A 21,352-nucleotide genomic window follows, 5' to 3' on the forward strand; every position below is an offset into this window, starting at 1 on the left:
ACGCCCTGCCCATTACCATGCAGTGCCGCTTGAAAAACCCAAAAATTCTGAGCAGCACTACAACTGCGCTCCTCACCTTGAGACATAAGTTGTCAAGTCTATTTTGCCCAGTAATTTCACTAGCTACAGCGCCCTTCAGATCAAAACACAGTAATACTTACACATTACTGCTTCACGACAGAAATAGGCGCCGGTGTGGTACCCATAATCTAATCGGCTTCCGGTGCAAAGGAGCCTCCAACTGGTTGCATAAGACATTATTCCTTACCTTCAATGATATCTTCTAGATGTGTGTAAGGACATGCTGTAGCATCTCCCCAGTTGAGAGACCACCACACCGTCAGCGCAAACAGAAATACGGCATATGTCGCGACACCAAAGTTGTCGGCCACTGAAATATCATTCAAAACATTTACTATATGACCGTAGATTAAGGCGAAGAGTAAGCAGAAAACACGCAATCATGGTGTTTTTAGACAAGTTTTGTGGTGAAAGTATAGCATTTCAAGCTATGAACACTACTTAATCCTGTTACACATATCCTTAAGTCTTATTTGTAGGTTGCTAATGCTTGCTGTTGGTTATAGTTAACACTGCCGAGTCTTTTTGAACTACCACTTTTCTTTGAAGTTAAACAAGTTTTTTGGCATGGCTTGATGCATTTTTTTGGTACTTCTCTCAGAAAAGTTATTCTTATAGCTTGTACTTTTTTGTGTAGGTTAATTTAGTCAGATTAGTAGTGAATAACGAGGATTGTAAGCATATAAACTGTTTTCCACGCAAGTATTTTGTAAATATGGGCTTTGTTACATAGATGGCGGGCCGGCAGCCGTGAACTCATATCGCTCAAGGTCGTTGGCATTTAGTGTCGCCTTAAGGAATGGTCTCCGCTGCGTTCCAACTAGATACCGCACCACCTAAGAACAATAGCTTTTTTATTACGGCAACTATTAGATGTGTACGTGGAATCTAGACACTCAATGGCATTTTTTAAAAAATTTTTTTCATTGATTATTTTTTGAAATTCAATGACGTTCTTTGTTGAAATTAATAAAATACAAAATAATTACTGATGTTTTATTACGTAACCCGGCATTTTAGTCTCAATTATTAGCAAAGTTTAACAGAACATATTGTGGCACGTCAGCGTCATACACTGATCAAGACTGGCTCGAGAACGCCCACTTGGGCGTAGTATTAGTTGCCGTACTTTGCAACTACGCCTGCGGTATCTAGTTTGAGTGGAGCGGATATCTAAGATTATCACATCTTTCACAATCTTTCTATATACAGGATGTAATCGTCAAATGTGACAACGCGATTATTCTGTAACATTTAAATATATCAAAAAACTTTCATAATTACAGTAATTATAACGTATTTACGTAGCTATGACGATAACTTCTAAACGAAAAGCCGAATAATATATCTATATATATAAAAGAGAATGCATGTTTGTATGTTCCCTAATAACTCCTAACCTATTCGACCGATCTCAATGAAATCTTTTGTAACAGATTCGTTAAAGCTCAAGGAAGGTTTACATATATATTTTATATGGCAAAACAACGTTTGACAGGTCAGCTAGTATACATATAAAACTTCGTGTTGAATCACTCTATCTATGCTGAAAACTGCATTAAAATCGGTTGAACAGTTTAAAAGATCTAAGCGGAACAGACAGCGGAAGAAACTTCATTTTATACTTATTAAAGATTTAATATTTTTTATACCGACGGGTATTAAAAATTATCTAAGTAAGAAAAATGGCACGGTTTGAACAATTTGTCTTACGTCAATTCTATTAGCAAATATGTAATTTATATATTAACATTAAATAATAGTTTTTAAATTTAAGTCTTATATATTAAATTCTCGTGTCCCGATATTTGTTACCAAACTTGATTTTTTTTTGTGTATTATCGGGTAGGTCTGAGAATCAGCCAACATCTATTTTTCATTCCCCTTAATGATAAGGGTGACCCCACCCCTAATACAATTTTTTTTATTTTATTATGATTCACCATTGCAAAATACACACAACCTCAATTTTCACAATTCTACGATCAACCCCTGTTTTTTAATCACGATTTTTATATTATTCTGTTCCATCCACAGATCCGCAATCCGGCATCCTGTTCAAAGGAGCCTCCCACTAGTACTGTACGTGACAAGCTACGTCTTACACTCGCGATTTGTATGCCACTTTGTGTTTGTGTGCGTACATTGCTCATAATAGAGGTTAACTGTTAACCCCAATTTTTTTTCGACGTTTTCACTGTCTATCAAGACGTATAAATGATATAAGTAAAATACATTTCATATCAATCAATCAATCAAAACAGTTTATTGAAAGTAGGTATTTTAAATTACACTTTTTCACGTCAAATAATTACCAAATAATAATATATGCGTCATCAGAAAATGTAAAAAAATCTAATATATTAAATTCTCGTGTCACGGTGTGCGGGACCGAACTCCTCCGAAACGGCTTGACCGATTCTCATGAAATTTTGAGTGCATATTGGGTAGGTCTGAGAATCGGACAAAATCTATTTTTCATCCCCCTAAATGTTAAGGGTGGTCCACATTTTTTTTTTAAATTTGTTTGATTATGAGTCAGCATTAAAAAATACATACAACTTCAAATTTTCACCCATCTATGATCAACAGTTATTTTTGTATCGCGATTTTGATATCGGCAATACAACGTTTGCTGGGTCAGCTAGTATGAAAATAAAATATAGCTATGTTATTCATTTCTAATTAAATTTAAATTTATACATATATATATAGGTACAAACTGTACCCTCATTAATGTCAACCATTTAATATCTTATTAAGCTTTCTCAATTTAAAACAGTTCTTCCTGCAAGCTTACCAACGATCAGTTCAAAGCAGCATCCACATAGCTCGGCCGCAGCGATTGCCTCTTCAAACAGCAGTCGTACAAATGGTTCCTTGACTAAGTTCTGCACCAGTCTTCTCGCGCAGTGGGCCAGCAGTGACGTCAGTAGGATGAACAATGTTGACACCACCAGCGGTGCAAATTGGGACTTGTTTATCTGGAAATATGATTCAAATTCAATCAACGCGTTAGATTTTTTGTGATATGAAGTGACACGAAGAGTAAATCATATTATGTTATCTCTGGACTTGACGTCGATGACGTCACAGCGTCGCTCATACGGTGTGCAAATCAAGCATCACTAGGATATCAATATCTTTATATATAAAAATGAATTGCTGTTCGTTAGTCTCGCTAAAACTCGAGAACGGCTGGACCGATTTGGCTAATTTTGGTCTTGAATTATTTGTGGAAGTCCAGAGAAGGTTTTAAACCTTCTCTGGACTGTTAAAGGGAGAATAAAAATGAAAAAACTCGGAATTAAATAAAAAAGACAATTTTATTTTTCCTTTGTTGTGTCCCCCGTCGCGGTCGTTCAGAATTCAAATTGAAAGTATAGTTTAAAATGAATAATTTATTAGAAATTTTATATCTTTCTCAGAAGGTAAAACAATATACTTTATTTGAGCAAACTATAGATGGTAGATTAACGACAGTTGTTAACTATCTAACAGATTATTTTTATGTAGATTGATAAAAGTTTTGTCACAAATAATAATTCTGAACCTAACCATAAAATTTGACATTTGACAACCAATATACCTTCCTCTATACCTTAGAAAAACCAATATTGGGTGCATCCTTCTGTTTTTGTGAGTGACTATTATCGCTACGTAGTGGTTAAATTCTCTTCGTGCACAACAAACAACGATATCGAGCACGACATATTGAAATTGAGCGATTCCGCAGACGTAGTGCTCATGTAATTCTGGAAGGACCTGCATTCCACTATGTTCCGGCAATTATTATATGGCAATACAACGTTTGCTGGGTCAGCTAGTTATTAATAAATAAACAACGATTTTTTTGTACTATTCTCTGATGATTATCAATATGATAGTTAAAAAACCAATGAAATAATCTGGGCTAAGTACAAAAAGTATTTATTTTTTCGGACAGAATAATTATAGCGAAATAGAAAAACAGAAACTACAGAATCATTAACAACAAAAGTCAAATCGTAACAATGACTAGTTGAAAAACAATGCAGTGCTAGTATGAAAATATCGCGACATGTACCTAACGATAATAAAACTGTAAAACGGTACGGATGCAACAGAACGAGCGCGAGGGGGGTAAAGAGAAGTGGGAGGGGGCTTCACGTTCCAGCAAGATCAAGAGCTATTGTGGCCGTTTAGTGTATCTAATATACTATACACTCCGGGTACCACCTCTTTTCAAACCTAAAAAATATTGATAATGTTATTCAATGGTGACGTTATGATGACACAAGCGATGAAGTATAAAGCTTTAGCAATGCTATAAACCGGACAAGTGTGAGTGTTTAGTTTTCAGAATTTTAACTATAGTTACTTGCAGTATAAGACGGTATTACTTGCCAAATTCCATTGTTCAAGTCAATGTGCAGGTCAATGGAAAGTACTCTATAAAATTTGATTCCCTTGAGAGTGTCGGAATATACGTGTTTTTGCGGCATACGAGGCTGCTTTTTTTATGTTAATTTAGAAATTTCACAGCTTCAAGAGCCTAGACCTGAATATATCGTTTTAATAAAGGGTCTTGACAGACAGACGGATAACAAATTGATTCTATGACGGTTCCATTTTTTAATCGACTTTGAAAACGAGGAGGTTCTCAAATCGATTGGTATTTTTTTTAATGTATGTACATAAAAAATACTAATTGGTATTGATAGGTTTGAAGTCGGTGCCAGGCCAAATGTAATGGCAGGTACCTACACTCCCCACGCGTAACTTTGAGCGGGATAGCTACGTCTAGAACCAAATAACCCAAGCGGGCAAGCAGCGACTCATACCCTATCAATAGGTAGCAGATACAAATAACAGTACTTTATTAACATTAAAGTTATAAGATTTGCATTAGAGGTGTGTTAAATGAAACCTTTTTTAACTTATAATATACTTTTCACCAGCTCCGTTTACGGACGGACTTTTGACACTAAGCCAGATTGTAAGTATTGTTCAAGCAGTAATACTGCTCGGCATAATTGTCTATTGTGGGAACAAATTATGGGGTCATGATTGCAAAACTTAGCTGAGATCTAAAGAGCGTACTTAAACTTTACGCAGACTTTACTTATGTAAACCTTGTTAAGTGCACAAATAAAGTTTGAAAACAAAATTTTATGAACGATGCCGGAGACGAACCCTCTCTCGTTGGCTTGCATTTTATTTGTGTATTGATCCCAGAAGTGAGGGTTATCACTTTAAAAACAACAAATTGTTTAGATTTACAAGAGCGACAACTCAAGTCAATTTCATAATATGCAAATATTGGGGTTGAGCAGGTCAACTGTAAAGTAGATCCTGTAGATGAAGCCACAATCTGAGAGTTGCACAAAGCATCCAAGATTTTATGACGATACGTCACTCGAACGGTTAGCTCTGTTGGAAGAGCACTCGCACGGAACGTGAGAGGTCGTGGGTTCGAGTCCCGCATCGTTCATAAAATTTTGTTTTCAAATTTTATTTGTGTTTTAATCCCAGAAGTGAGGGTTATCACATAAAAAATAATAATAAATTGTTTAGTTAATTGCGATAAAACGCGAACCTGAATTTTGTATTGCGATGTCTTAGCTTGTGCTCAGCATAACTTCAGCAAAGTTTTACGTAAGTAAACTCTGAGCAAAGTCTAAGTACGCTCTATAGATCTCAGCCTTAGACCAAATATGTAATCTGTACTTATAACTTTACATTTTACAATTTTGAAAACTAATGAGAATTTATTCAGTAGATTCCGACTTCCAGAAAATACTTGTATAATGTTTAACTTTATATTGCAATTGTGAAAAAAATAATTATGCATTAAATATATATAAACCCCAGCTGGAATCGAATTATGGGCCGGTTGCTATATACACAGATAATATTTCAATCCATAATTGTAGGGGAGTCTGTAAACGGGCTATATCAATTATTGGCGTTGAGTTGAGACGTCGCGTCGCTTAATTGTGTGCATCTTCTGCCACATTTATCACGGGGAGTGTTCCGAAGAACTGTTTGATATGAGCTGTCTGATCTGCCGCCAAATTCTACTTTCGCACGACATGCCACAAATTAGGATATCTGGATATATGGCATTTCTCTACGGAGTGGTTTTCAAGGACCTTTCTTCCACGTACAACCAAGCTGTGGAATAAGCTTCCTTGTACGGTTTTTCTAGGAAGATACGACGGTATACCTTCACGTCAGGGGCGTGCATATTATATAGGCAATTAGGCAGTGCGTGCCTCGTTGTTAATATAGCACTAGTGTTAAAGTTGATTTAGTTAAATGTCTTTAAAGTTAAAACTTCTATTGAACACCTACTTATAAAATTTTTGATTACGCTAGATACTTAATACCTACGGTAAGCAATCTTTGCATATTCCAAAGCTCAACTACGACTAGTTAGATCTACAGTGCCTACCTTCCTAGAAAACCAATGCACGCCCATGCTTCACGTACACTTTTTTTAAAGGCCGGAAATCCTCCTGTGATCCCTCTGGTCTTGCAAGGTAATGTGTGTTCCATAACAATGCCACCAAAACTGATATCAGCCAATAGCAATGAAAGAAAATAATTTATTCATTGAAGCAGAAACTGTAAGTGAAGTCGTAAAGCGAGCAAATAACCGAATTGAAGACCAAGTAGTAAAGACAAAGAAGCAAATTGAATTACTTAGCTGAGAATACTTAACAAAGTGTCTCTTGATTACCGAGTTCGGGGCGAAGTTAGCTTTGTTGAAGTGCCCACTCCACGACTTGGTTCTTACTTTGGAAACTGAATTGTACACTTTCAAATATTTCACACACATGCGTTTATGGGATTTTTTATCAAGTTTGTTGCGAATGAGTATATTGTGACTTTTAGTGGTTGTAAGATTGAAAAGTTGATTTTAAATGCTGTTTTTTGTTGTGAAATGTTGTTGTTGTTGCTTTCATTACTATTCTTTTATGAGAGATTCCATTAAATTAGTTTACCAGAGGGAGTTGGAGCTGTATAAGTTGAAGGAGATGCTAATTATATGTTTTTTTTTTTTATGGAAGAGCAAACAAACGAGCGTACTAAGATAGTGCCTTGAAAGCCGCACTGTGGAGCCGTACAATGGGACCAGTGTGAGACTTCTTTGCACAGGAAGCCGGCTAGATTATGGGTACCACAACGGCGCCTATTTCTGCCGTGAAGCAGTAATGTGTAAATATTACTGTGTTTCGGTCTGAATGGAACCGTAGCTAGTGAAATTTCTGGGCAAATGAGACTTAACATCTTATGTCTCAAGGTGACTAGCGCAATTGTAGTGCCGCTCAGAATTTTTGGGTTTTATCAAGAATCCTGAGCGGCATTATTGCATTGTAATGGGCATGTCGTATCAATTACCATCAGCTGAACGTCCTACTCGTCTCGTCCCATATTTTCATAAAAAAAAAATTACTATATTTGTAACTAACTACAAGGTGTACTTATGCATAACGTTTGTTCAGTTATCTTACATCCGTCATATCCGTAGGGATCACATGTGTTTTGCAGACGCATCAGGCTGAAGAGTGAATACTTTTGTTGAGCGAGTGAAAATTATTTCCTGTACCTAAATTATTGCAATATATAAAATTTATATCGTTTCTATTATTAACCTACTTCAAAAAGCAGGAGGTTCTCAATCCGATCGGTATTTTTTTATGTATGTACACCGATTACTCTGAGGTATATGATCCGATTAACGTAATTCTTCTTTAGCTCAATGCGGAATAAATGCCATTTGGTCCCATAAAAATTTAATTACACCTCTTATGCAAATTTTTACTTTATTTATTTAATCTTTACTTTATTATTTGTATGTGCTACATATTGCTAGCTTTGAAGTCAGTGCCAAGCCAAAAGTAAGGTTAGGTACCTTAGTTAGGTACCACTCGCTACGCGTGACTGTGAGCGGTACAGCTTCGTCTAGAACAAAACAACCCAAGCGGACACACACGCGTGGCAAACAACCTTAATAATTACAGTAAGTAAGGTTTTTAATACAAAGAATATTTTTATCTAACACGATCCAAGCGCGCTTATGGTAGAGACGGTCTAGTGGGCAGATTCCATTGGGTAAACCAAGCACAAAAACTGGTTCAAAAGATTAACGGCCTAACAAATAAACTTGCTATTAAGTTTAATCTGAAAATAAACCAAGAATATGCAAAATGTCTATATCGCTGACAACACTGTCAATACAAGAATAATAATGAAGTTCTCCGTATGTTAAGCAGTCATCCAAGTAAACGTGGGAAACGTTATACGTCCGAATAAACCAATCATAAGCAAAATGTGTTTTTGTAAACATTTTATATATTCTTGGGTTATGCTCAGGTATTATGAAGCCACAACCTGAAAGTTGAACAAAGCAAACAAAAAGAATTTTATAACGAGGTGGTACTCGAACGGTTTGCTCAGTTGGTTAGACCACCAGCACGGAACGCCGGATGTCGTGGGTTCGAATCCCGCATCGTTCATAAAATGTTGTTTTTCAAATTTTATTTGTGTATTTATCCTAGAAGTGAGGGTTATCACTATAAAAACATAACACATTGCTTAGATTTACAAGAGCGACATCTCAAATCGATTTCCTAATATTCAAATATTGGGGTTGAGTAGGTTATCAACTGTAAAGTAGATCCTGTAGATGAAGCCACAAACTTGAGAGTTGAACAAAGCAAACAGAATTTTATAACGAGGCGGTATTCGAACGGTTAGCTCAGTTGGTTAGAGCACCGGCACGGAACGCCGGAGGTCGTGGGTTCGAATCCCGCATCGTTCATAAAATTTTGTTTTTCAAATTTTATTTGTGTACTCAGGTATTCATTTGTAGCAAATTTATTTGTAAGGCCGTTAATATTTACATTTATATCAATCTATCAAATCCAACCCGATTACTAAAGTTATGAGGAGATACTAAAGATTCAGTGGAACCACAACTTACAGCTCATAAAATCTTTGATGCGGTGCTGACCCATCACATTGTTACTTCAAACATCAGCAAAGTTAATTTCATTGCTTTTCTTTTATGACAGATTCCTTACTAAAGAACTTGTATACTTTTTAAATACAATATTATCGTTGTTTAATCGATGTTGCTTACGACATTTGTAAAAAAGAAAACTACACATATTATAAAACAAAGTCCTCCATCGCGACTGTCTGTCTGTCTGTTCGCGATAAACTCAAAAACTACTGCACCGATTTTCATGCTGATTTAACCAATACATACCGTGGTTCTCAAGGAAGGTTTTAATATACACTTTGTCAAGGTTTTGCCTACATTTGTTGGAGATATCGGAAGACATAAGCCGTCTGGGAGCTTTCAACGAAAACGCATACATTATTTTGTATTCTTATAGGTACAGGTCTACAGAAATGTCTACAGAAATGGCAAGGGCATATTATATCTATCTCTTAAGGATAACATACTATATCTATTTAAATATTTTTTTTGGCTTTTGTCTACATCATCTCCAAATACTTACATAATATTTTTTTTCTTTTAACAGAACAGCGTCTGTCGGGTCAACTAGTTATGAATAAATTTATGAATTTAAATAAACTTCGCTATTATATTTTAAGATTAATCTTATAGGATAAAAGTTTATAAATATTTTAGGTTCTACAATTTGCATATTTTATAAAGCTTTCGTTGTCCAGGTACATAAGCCTCTTAAAATAATTAAATTTAGTACCACAGGCATAACGGGTTGCAATTATGTAACTACATCACAGTGTATTTTGACCGACTTCAAAAAGGAGTAGGAGGTTCTCAATTCGATCGGTATTTTTTATGTATGTACACCGATTATGCTGAATTTTATGATCCGATTAAAGTAATTCTTCTTTAGTTCGATGCGGAATAGATGCCAATTGGTCCCATAGATATATTGTACACAGCTTGGCCCAATAGTTTTCATTTTATGAACATTTTTTATGAAATTTCTGTTTACGTGGATGATTTCATTATAGTTTACTTCGATTTAATAGTATTTTATTAATATTAAAGGTAAAGGTTTGCATAAGATGTGTAGGAACATAAAATTAAATTTTTAACAAAGTTGATTGTAGTTTTTTGTTTTTGAAGTCAAATTTTTTTAACGCAGTTTTTTTTGTCATACTAGATACTGTACGGTGTATTTTTTTTTGTTTAATAATTAATAATAGTTACAAAAGTAGGTATTTTTATATAATGTATATTTAGGTATGTTTTTGTAGACGTGTGTCGATATTGCTCTGCATTTCTCAGTTTTATTTTTATCATTCTATTCTGGAGTATGATAAAATAATGCTTTCAAGAGTTTCAAAAATGTCTAGTTTTAACAATTCGTGATACGTTTTTTGTTCGCGGTGATCAAAAGTAATATTTGGATATCGTCTCAAAGATTTATATTTAGTCTGTGTTAACAGGACTAAGTGGTTTTTTTCTTTGTGTAGTGAAAGTGTCGTATTCAATAATTAGAATGAAGGTTGTGTTTGACAGTAACATGAATAATTGACATAGTAAGTGACGAAGTGTTTGGATCGATATAATAAAATGCCTTATGCTAGAAGTAATACGGTCGACGATAAATGAAAGTGAAATCAGGTGTCAACAACGTTAATTATAAAGATTCTAACTCATGTCTTTCAGAATAAATCTGACACCTAAACTGTTTTCATGTTAGGTGTAGATTAAGGATTGGTTTCCGCTGTGCTCCAACTAGATACCGCAGGCTAAGTCGCAAAGCGACAACTAATACTACGCCAAAGTGAGCGTCCTCGAGCCAGTCTCGAACAATGTGTGACGCTGACGTGCCACAACTTCTGTTAAACTTTGCTAATAATTGAAACTAAAATGCCGGGTTTATTTGCTAATAAATTTTATTAATTTTAATGTAAAATAACACGAAGCGTTACAAAATTTCAAAGATGCCATTGAGTGTCAAGATGCCATGCACACTAGCATCTTTACAAATAGCCAATACACAGTACAATATATAAGCTATTGTTCTAAGGTAGTACGGTATCGAGTTGGAGCGCAGCGGAGACCAATCCTTAATCTAATTGTTAGGTTATGAAAGATAAACAAACATGAAAATAAACATGACAACTATTATTGTCACTGAAACAAGTAGTTATTCTTAGAATACTAAAAATCGTGCTAAAGAATCACAACATTATCTTTATGAGATGTTACAAAACTGATTCAATATTAAAAAAAACAAATATTATCTACTACTAAAAGTAATCCACGATTTTGCGTATAAAATACTTTTTTATTATGAATTATTTGTTCTCTAGCTGTATACCTAAAGTCGCATCTCTTAGTTCATCCACGTCTCCCGTTTGTAAATACTATTTAATAATAATTTTTAAGAATTTACTTTTATTTCTCAATTATTCCAATATGCGTAGGGGCGCAGCTATCACCCGCGCCGGTTCATTTATACAGGGCCCCGGGCCACGGAGGCCCCCGACGTGCGTAAGCAAAATTAATAAAAACTTCCCAAATTTTTTTTTTCAGAAATGACATAAGTCTAAAACGCTATAAAAATGAGTCATCATCAGCTATAAATGATTTAATACATGAGTTTGCCGAAAAAAGGCAAGAAGAGTGTAAATTTAATTTGAATTGTTTGAAAAAAAAATTGGAAAAAGTGACAAATAGATAATTAAAGTTAATTTAATGCGAACATTTTTTTTCTTTTGTGAGAAATCTTTACTCTTCATAAGGGCCCCCAAACAATTTTTTTTACGGGGCCACGCCACTAATTGTGTGGCTTTCAATAAACTATCTTCCACGTACAACCAAGCTGTGGTATGAGCTTCCATATGCAGTATTTCCAGGACAATAAGACAGGGATACCTTCACAAAAAGCACGTGCACCTTTCTAAAAGACCGTCAACGCTCCTGTAATTCCTCTGGTGATGCAAGAGAATGTGGGCGGCGGTGATCACTTAACCTCAACTGACTTTTTATTATAACAATAAGGGACGAGAGAGCAGAACGTTTAGCTGATGGAAATTGATACTCCCTGCCCATTACAATTTAGTACCGCTCAGGATTCTTGAAAAACCCAATAATTCTGAGCGGTACTATTAGTGCGCTCGTCACCTTGAGACATAAGATGTTAAGTCTCATTTGCCCAGTAACTTCACTAGCTACGGAGCCTTCAGACCGAAACACAGAAATGTTTACACATTACTGCTTCACTGCAGAACTAAGCGCCGTTGTGGTACCCATAATCTAGCCGGCATCCTGTGCAAAGGAGCCTCCCACTGGTCCCATTGTACGGCTCCGCAGTGCGGCTTTCAAGAAACTATCTTCGTACGCTCGTTTGTTTGCTCTTCCATAAAAATTTCATATCCTTACATAAAAAAAACATATAGTACCTAGGATCTCCTTCAACTTATAACAGCTCAAACTGAAACTCCACTTGCCTATTTTAAAACTAACAAAGTAACTTCTCACATTCGACACACTAATTGAATTTCGTGAACATCGCTGCGAGAATAAATTATGTTTGAAGTAGTGTTTGTAGTACATAAGTTCTACAAGATGAAATGTTGTTTTAAACTTGTTTTGCCATATTTATTTCTAGCAATGTTTCTGTCAGAATATCATAACACAGATCAGAAGAAGGTACTGGAAGTGAATAGTCCTGTTAAATATTATGTAAATAAATGCGCGGAATAGATTAAGGACCGTAAAAGAAAAGGATATCGGCCTTACAAAAATCTTGGAATAAAGTTACACCCGAGAATAAACCAAGAATATGCAAAATGTTTACAAATAGACATTTTCAAGACATTTCATCGCTAAGTCGTTTTTTTAAATAATCTGCTGTTTTGAGTAAAAAACGGACTCTTTGTATGATCACTTTCATGTCCGTCCGTCTGTATGTCTGTCTGTCAAGAACCCTTTATTTGGTATCTAGTTAAAATTAAACAGATATACTCAAATCTACCATCTCTAAATCTTATATATAAAATTCTCGTGTCACAATGTTCGTTCCCGTACTCCTCCGAAACGGCTTGACCGATTCTCATGAAATTTTGTGAGCATATTGAGTAGGTCTGAGAATCGGCCAACATCTATTTTTCATACCCCTAAGTAATAAGGGTTGTTCACCCTTAATTTTTTTTTTTTTTAATTTTTGGATGTAATTTTTTGTTTTTATTTTTTTATAATGTGGCATTAAAAAATACACATAACTTCAAATTTTCACCCATCCACGATCAACAGTTACTTTTGTATCGCGATTTTAATATCGGCAATACAACGTTTGCTGGGTCAGCTAGTAATATATAAAAACTTGAAGTAATACGAACTCTGTAATCATAGATTTGACTTCTGTCAAAATACCTAGTGTTGTACGAAAATGAATAAACATATCGATAATTTAGTGAAAACAAGAAATGATGTAATCAGGGTTCATTTTAGTATTTTACCGATAAAGTACGTCGTAAGCTAAAATCATAATTGGCCGATATTTTTTCTTGGGTAGGTATAGTTTTATATAAAATGGTGGACAATAAATCAATCAAATCAAATCAAAATCACTATGCATGTAGGTCACGGAAATGACACTTATAAATGTCAAAAAAAGTATTTTTTCTTGTTGAATCTAGCGTTACTTCGTAAAGGGTTGAGCTTATGAAAGGAAGTAGCAAGAAACTCATTGTCACTCTTTTAAATCAAAAATATGTATGAATATATATGAAATAAGTAGCTCAATTCATAATCAGGACAGCGTACACGAATAGTCTTTGAAAGTTACAATATTAATATTATATTTTCATAGTAAGCAACACACGCGCATAATACATAGTTTCTTTATAAGTATTCATCGTTATTCTGTATAAACCCAGGGGCCAGTAAGAGTGAGAGAGTGAGTGAGATTTTATAAACCATACTCATACTTCCATACTTAATGCGCGTGCGGAAAAAATAATTTCCAATACAAGTAGTAACGAATGATTAATAAAAAGAGAAGCTATAAGTACTGGAACTATTAATAATCTTGTTAGTCTTATGATTTGTGATTTATATTATGATGTACACTGATGGCTATGCTACAATGATAAACATAAACAAACAATCCCAGAATTCATTTATTTATTTATTTATTTATTTTCATGTAATCTACAGCGTCACAATTTATATACAATATAATTACATTATTAAGTATAAAAATAAGGCCAAAACTGATTACAGTATATAGGTATTAAACAAAAGAAGTAACATTTTATGATTTAAACAAGCCAGAATAAGCTAACAAAATATTTACAATTACTATAATAAGCTACTTAGAAAATAAGCTTTACAAAATAAGGTTACAGGAGTGTGTGTGCGTGTATGTAAGGTTGTGTGTAGTGTATTTGAGGGTGTATGAAGTATGTGTGTGTTTGGATAATCATTGCAGTCGATCTATATTTCTTATTTCTTTTTTTAGCTGTACTTTGGACAAGCAAAACATATCTAAATTAAAATAAGCTTTATTGTAGGTGAGAGCCAGACGTTGCAGAACAGAGTTTTGTGTGTAATTGGTGTTAGCTTTTGGTACAGCCAGAAAGTGCGTGTGACGAGTTCTAAATGATGGGACGTTCAATGAAAAACTCGCTAATAAGGAGGGACAATCAATTTTACCATTTAGGATTGCTTGCAATAGCAGCATATCGTTTAGCTTTCTTCGATTCTCTAAAGTGTCAATTTCGTAGTGCTTACAAGCTTCTTCATAGCATGAAAAGTTTTTAAATTGCTTGAACGCTAGATACTTTAGGAATTGCTTTTGTATAGATTCAATCCTTTGTTTGTGTATGATATAGTAAGGTGACCAGATGTTACTTGCATACTCAAGTGCACTGCGAACATAACTGAAGTACAGACTTTTTATGCACTCTATGTTGCTGAAATTACTAGTTGCGCGTTTGATGAATCCCAGCTGTTTATATGCTTTATCTGCTACGATATTAACCTGGTCGTTCATAGAAAGCTTAGTATGAATTTTGACTCCCAAGTCTCTAACTGAGCTCACTTTAGATATTGATCCGCCGTTTATCTTGTAATCGAAAAGTATTGGTTTTACTTTACGTATCAATGTTATGTAGTGGCATTTTTTAACGTTAACGACAATCCTATTATTACTATAATATTCAGACAAAGCATTCAGGTCTGTTTGCAACTTGTAACAGTCATCAATATTACGTATTTTGAGGAAGATTTTTTTGTCGTCTGCAAACATTAAATGTTGGCTGTGAGTAAAGCAACTTCCTATATCGAATAAATAGGCATTATACAAAAGCGGGCCAAGGATAGAGCCTTGTGGCACACCTGATGGTATTGACACGAAGTCGCTTCTGGCACTACCCGTCACAACAGCCTGCATACGATTCGTGATATATGAGGTGAACCATCTGTGCAGATTCCCACAAATTCCGAGTGCATTTAACTTCTGTAGTAATATTATGTGATCCACACGGTCAAATGCTTTTTCAAAGTCCGCGTAGATCACATCTACCTGATACCTCTCATCCATGCACTTTAAAACGTAATCGGTGAATACCGCCAAGTTAGTCACGGTGGAACGATCCTTCATAAAACCATGTTGTTCGAAGGGGATAGACCTAGCAATTGTTGAGGTAATCCGCTTGCAGATAACCGTCTCAAATAGTTTGCTTATCCCATTGAGGATTGATATTGGCCGGTAGTTCTCAATTTTAGTTTTTGATCCACTTTTATGAATGGGAACTATTAAAGCTTCTTTCCATTTATCTGGGAAGGCGCAGAAAACGTTAAGGGACAGATTAAAGATTATGGAAAGGGGCTTAGCCAAGGAAGAAGCACATTTATGTAGAAAAATTGAGGGAATGCCATCACTACCGGCTCCCTTATTTGTATTCAACGACTTTAGCAATTTGAGAGTTTCATCTTCTCGAATAATAATATTGCATATCGTTTCGTTGTGTGTAATGTTTGTGAAACTTGGCGCATCGTTTGAATTTGCTGGTTTTACGAATACGCTTTCAAAGTATTTACTAAAGCCATTGCATACTGTTATTTCATCGGAATATGTAGATTGTCCCAACGTGAGTTTTACAGGATACCCATTGTTATTGTTTTTGAGTGATTTTATGTAGGAGTAAACGACTTTAGGATCTTTACGAATATAATCTTGCATGCGCTCTGTATAATCTGTAAAGCACTTCTTTTGAATATTTTTTTGCCTTGACCTGAGTATCACAAATTCATCATAGTCGCGAGGATTGTTAGTTTCCTTCCAATTTCTATGTTTTTTAAGCTTTTCCTTTACTATGTGAATCAGAGATTTAGAGTACCATACAGGGAATTTAGATTTGGACTTAACTTTAACTGGGATGTAGTTGTCTATAGATTCTTTTAAGCAAGCGTAAAAAATATCGGTAATGTCGTTAATTGAATCCGCTGATAGAATTTCGTCCCACTTAATTGAGGACAAAGTTTCATTTATTTTAGTGTAATCATCTTGTTATCACCTTACCCTGTTGCTGTTGCCTACCAAACTGAGAGCGCAAGTCGGAAAGCTGATCCTCAGAAAAGGTGACACGAGCTTGCAACGTGCATAAATCGCTTTTTAGCTGGTCATTTTCTGACTGTAGATGATTTTGTGCAACCTGAAGTTGGGAGAGCTCTGAAGACAAAGAAACTATTTCATTTTTTAGTTCAGTAAAGACTGTCGATTTCAATTCTTCAACAATTTCATCCTTAATTGTTTTCAACTTAGCGTCTAAGACACTTTGGAAACGACCAATTAACATAGAATTGGCGGCTGTAGTTGCCCTTGTGTCGTCACATACGGATATCGTCGGATCGGCAGAGTCGGTGCCTGTCGAGCGTGCTACTTTACTCGATTTGTCTACGCGGATCGGTGTGTTACTATTGTCTCCGCCTTTCCTGGCAATTGCCACACAGTTTGGGCACTTCCATTGTGTTCTAGACGATGTCGAGTCCCCCGTAAATCGGACGCATTCGGAATGAAACATGTTATTGCATTGAGTACATTTTATACGTTTTACGGTAACACTAATGTGCTCTCTACACGCTTCACAAGTTCCAACCATATTTTTCTAACGGTTTTGATGTAGTTATTATTGCCAAAGTTAAACTAATATCCAAATATAAAGTCCAAATTAAAATAAAAACTGAAAAAAAAAACTTCTTGACCAACGGGTGTGATACGAACCTGCGGATCTCAAGTATACTTTAGATACCGATACGCCACAGACGCGGTTAACAAACTGGCGAAATTAATAGTCTAAATGAGAATTATTTTTGATTCAAACGGGTGACGTGTTCTCTTATTTGTGGTTACCCTCCGTTTGATAGACACAGATTCAATGGATAACTTCACTTAGTGAGTTAATACACTTTTGGAATTGATATTATCACAGTGTCTATAGTCGAACTTAACAATTCACATGTAATTCACACATAAAGGAACAAGTTTTATTTCAATGTAAATGTGAACAGTGAAGTAATAACAGTGTTTAGAATGCACGGGAACTTATGGGTAAGCCGTCACTATAAAAATCACTTTTTATTAGTTAATTACTTGCCAGTAGTCAGTCGTCGCGAACATTAACACTTCTTTATTGTCTTCTAAACTATTGTAATATATTATTCTGTACTATAATTACTCTTCTATATTATTATTACGTGGTTTCAATACGCTAACACACGCTACGTTACTTGTTACTTAACGATGATAATTCATGTTTTTGATATTTTTTTTACAATTTTATGACGTATTTACTCTACTCCATGATGTTATGAGGTTTTTCTTCTACTCCACCTCGACTCAACCTTATCGGTGGAACCTCAATAGATGCTAAATATTGAAATATGAATAAAAAAATGCTTATTTTTATTTAAAAATTAACGCTTATTTAGTTTAATTGGAATCTTACACATATTTGTTAACTTATAATTATATTATAATATAATATAATAACTAATAATAATAGCTGTACCTAAGAGAAAAATTAAAACTATTAATTTGAATTCATCGTAGTCTCTTTTCTTCTCTTCACAATTACCAGAACCATATTATAACATTTTACTTACTTACACTGTTATCGCATGATGCATGGAAAAGAGCAATACTTGAATACAATTTATAAAGGTAAAATTTATTTCGATAAAATTATATCGATAATATGTACATGCATGCACTTGTTGAGTAGCAAGATATTTTTATACGCTTTATATTAGCTTCACCTGTATGTTTGTATGTTTGTAACCGACTTCTTTGGGCGCAATTTTGACCCATTTTAAACGGCTGGATTTCGTTCAAACTTTGTAGATTTATCGAGGACCGATGACATTAAACTAATTTGATAAAATTATTCAATTTGCAAAATATGATTTTTGTTAATTTATATAATTTTCATCTATAGTCAATAAGGCAGGAATTGATGTTAAAGAACTTAATAGTTTTAAAAATACGCTTTTATAGAAAATTTAACTAAAAAATTAAAAATATATTTAAATTGAAAATAGTGTAAAAAAAATATATTTTATTGTAAAAAAAGCGTGGGGTGTAGAAGAATTATTATTTTATTTTCTATTTTTTAGTTGAATTTTATATAAAACGTGCTTTAATCGATTAAACGCAAAGTTAATGAACCATACGTCGTTCATTTTTATTGCAAATTTTGCACAACACATAAAAAATATTAATTGTATTTAAATCGGAAAATTATGATTACCGATATTAGGAAATACCTTCGTCGGACATATTTTTATTGCGGCTATGATTCCTACAGTCAAAAGTGACTTATTTGTATTTTTTTAAAAGATAATTATGCTTCATTTGACATCAAATGACTGGCCTCACTTGAGCCTCGAGTTTTTACACATTTGTACACAATAGTGGCGACAGGGTAACGCCCACATACCACTTCCACTAGTTTTTTCTGTTCCGTGTCACTTAACATTAAAATACTAAAATATTTTAAGTCACTCACAGTAACTTAACATTAATAAATAAATAATAAAAGTATAAAAATAGTTTTATTATTAATAATTAATCTCTTTTAAATATTAATAATGAAGCCTTTTCAGTAATTAAGTAATATTGTTCAAATTATGTTCTCGTTTTATTATGTATTCTCTTGAAGTGTCTTATAAGGTTATAAATTAAATTCAAATAATTAGTTAACCCCTTTTAATATTCAGTTAAGTATCAGACAAATCAAATTTGCGTTAAAAGAATTATGCTATTCACGAAACGAAGGCTTTGTTAAATAAAATAAAAAGCTTCATGAAAATGCGAGTTCTATCACTAGATGGCTCTGAGGTAGCATTCATTTGATTGGTTTAACTTGTCGTTTGACAAAAAATGATTGAAACGTACAAAACGTTATTATGTAATGAAGTGTAGTTAATATTATACAAAACTATTATACAACGTCAACTTGTAAGTCTATACTCACAGAAATGAATGAATTTTGCGATGAAAACAAGCCAATAACTCACCCTTATTACAATTTTCAAAAACACTCCGAGTATGTCAATAGTAAACTTCATTTTGAGCACTTCACTTCAACTGCAAAGATTTGAAGTAATTGAGAGAAATTGACACGAGATTAATTAACCAATTATATTAAAAAAAACTCACCATTTTAAAACTGGATTTCACGGATATAATCCGGGTGATGTAAATAAGAGCTACGACTACGTTTTGATTTGCGTGTGGGACTGCGCCTGCGCATGTCGAGGCCGTTCCTAATTTAGATCCGAACGATGCGACTGTTAGACTGTGTGTCCGGGGAGTATGTTATGTGCACAGCTATTTAATTATGACATTACATACATATTATATCTGGTAAGAACTGATGGTCGCCAGATGATCTAAGCTGCCATTTCGCGGGAGACAATCAAGCTATAATTAAATGAAAAGTACCACAATATGTTCATGAAGCAAATTTGTTCAAAATACGACCCGCCGTTGATTCATTATATTTGAGTTTCTTACGTCCGTTCTTCGCAGGTCTGAGGCATACTTTATACGCGCTTTTTATTAGCTTCACCTGTATGTATGTTTATTTGTAACGGACTCAATTGGGCGCGATTTTAAGCCACTTTAAACGGCCAGAGTTCGTTCAAAGTTCGTAGATTTATCGAGGACCGATGACAATTTGGTAAAATTATTGCACATTTCAATTTGCGAAATAAAATTGTTTGTTAATTTATATGATTTTCATCTGTCGTCTACGAGGCAGGAATTGACGTAAATTTTAAATTTCAAGATAAATTTTCTTTCTATTCTTTTTATTTTTAGTTCGGATTTCTACAAAGAGCGTGTTTTTTATTTTTTTTTAACTACAATTTATTCGATTGGGTCGTAGTTTTTGAAATTTAATAAATAAAATACATAAGCCTTATAATATACATATTTTGTTACTGACAATAGGTTTTTCCAACAACAGCTTGTCCTTCGACAAAGATCTCCTCCAATGACTTCCACTTATCGTTATCTCTTGCAAGTGTAATCCATTCTGGACTCTTGACTTTTGTCATACTGCCCAAGGCCTCATTGGTCACCGCCATCATCGCAGTTGGAGTTCAATAAGTGATTTTTAATCCTATTTTGAAAAAAATTTTTGGATTTGAATTAAGCCTACTGCTCTCATTGAAACTGTGCTTATTCTATCAAGAAAATATTAGAAGTTTCTACTTTTAATAAAATAAATCAACTTAATCTGAATAAGTCTTTCCGAATATTTTAAATAATATCAGAATCATAGAAGCAAATATGTGGTTTTAGGAAACCGGCTGCAAGAACGAAATAAAACAGCACAATTTCTACGATACACATTGTTTAATTGATAATTAAATTTAGCAATCTATTCCGTTCACGAATCCTTAGCGAACTCAGGACTTTTTTATCCCTATTTTTATCGAATAGAGTTTTAAGTTTTTCAAGGAGTAGAACAATACCATGGGCTACACTTGGAATGGTGTAGTTTACTACTTCGAGAGGCTCAACTGGACCGAACATGAAATTCCAGGGCATTTTGCGATGGCTTCTGGTCAGTAATGGTTCTTTGTATGGTATCATCATGAGTATGGGAGTGTAGGATACATTGCCGGATTTTTCAATAACAATATCGATGGGAACTGCCGGTTCAACATCTTGTATTCTGTTGGATAAAGTTGCAAATATAGAAAGTATACACGGTCGTCATTTTTTTTTTAATGAAAATATCCCTTATTAAA

General features: G+C 34.3%; 1 protein-coding gene across 2 annotated transcripts in view; it reads right to left on the minus strand.

Moving 5' to 3' along the window:
• Positions 1 to 19,911, minus strand: part of LOC126965261 (aquaporin-11) — a 37,703-nt gene extending 17,792 nt beyond the window's left edge. The window contains exons 1-4 of one of the 2 annotated variants that reach the window (XM_050808761.1): positions 19,752 to 19,911; positions 19,610 to 19,679; positions 2,882 to 3,065; positions 269 to 391 (exon numbers count right to left, since the gene is read on the minus strand). In XM_050808761.1, the coding sequence (XP_050664718.1) occupies positions 269 to 391; positions 2,882 to 3,065; positions 19,610 to 19,660 (358 nt within the window). In that variant the 5' untranslated portion in view covers positions 19,661 to 19,679; positions 19,752 to 19,911. The remainder of the gene's footprint in view (positions 1 to 268; positions 392 to 2,881; positions 3,066 to 19,609; positions 19,680 to 19,751) is intronic. The other variant, XM_050808762.1, reaches the window with a different exon arrangement.
• Between the last annotated feature and the right edge of the window lie 1,441 nt (positions 19,912 to 21,352).

This window comes from Leptidea sinapis, chromosome 7 (genome assembly GCF_905404315.1).
Source record: "Leptidea sinapis chromosome 7, ilLepSina1.1, whole genome shotgun sequence".
NCBI lineage: Eukaryota > Metazoa > Arthropoda > Insecta > Lepidoptera > Pieridae > Leptidea > Leptidea sinapis.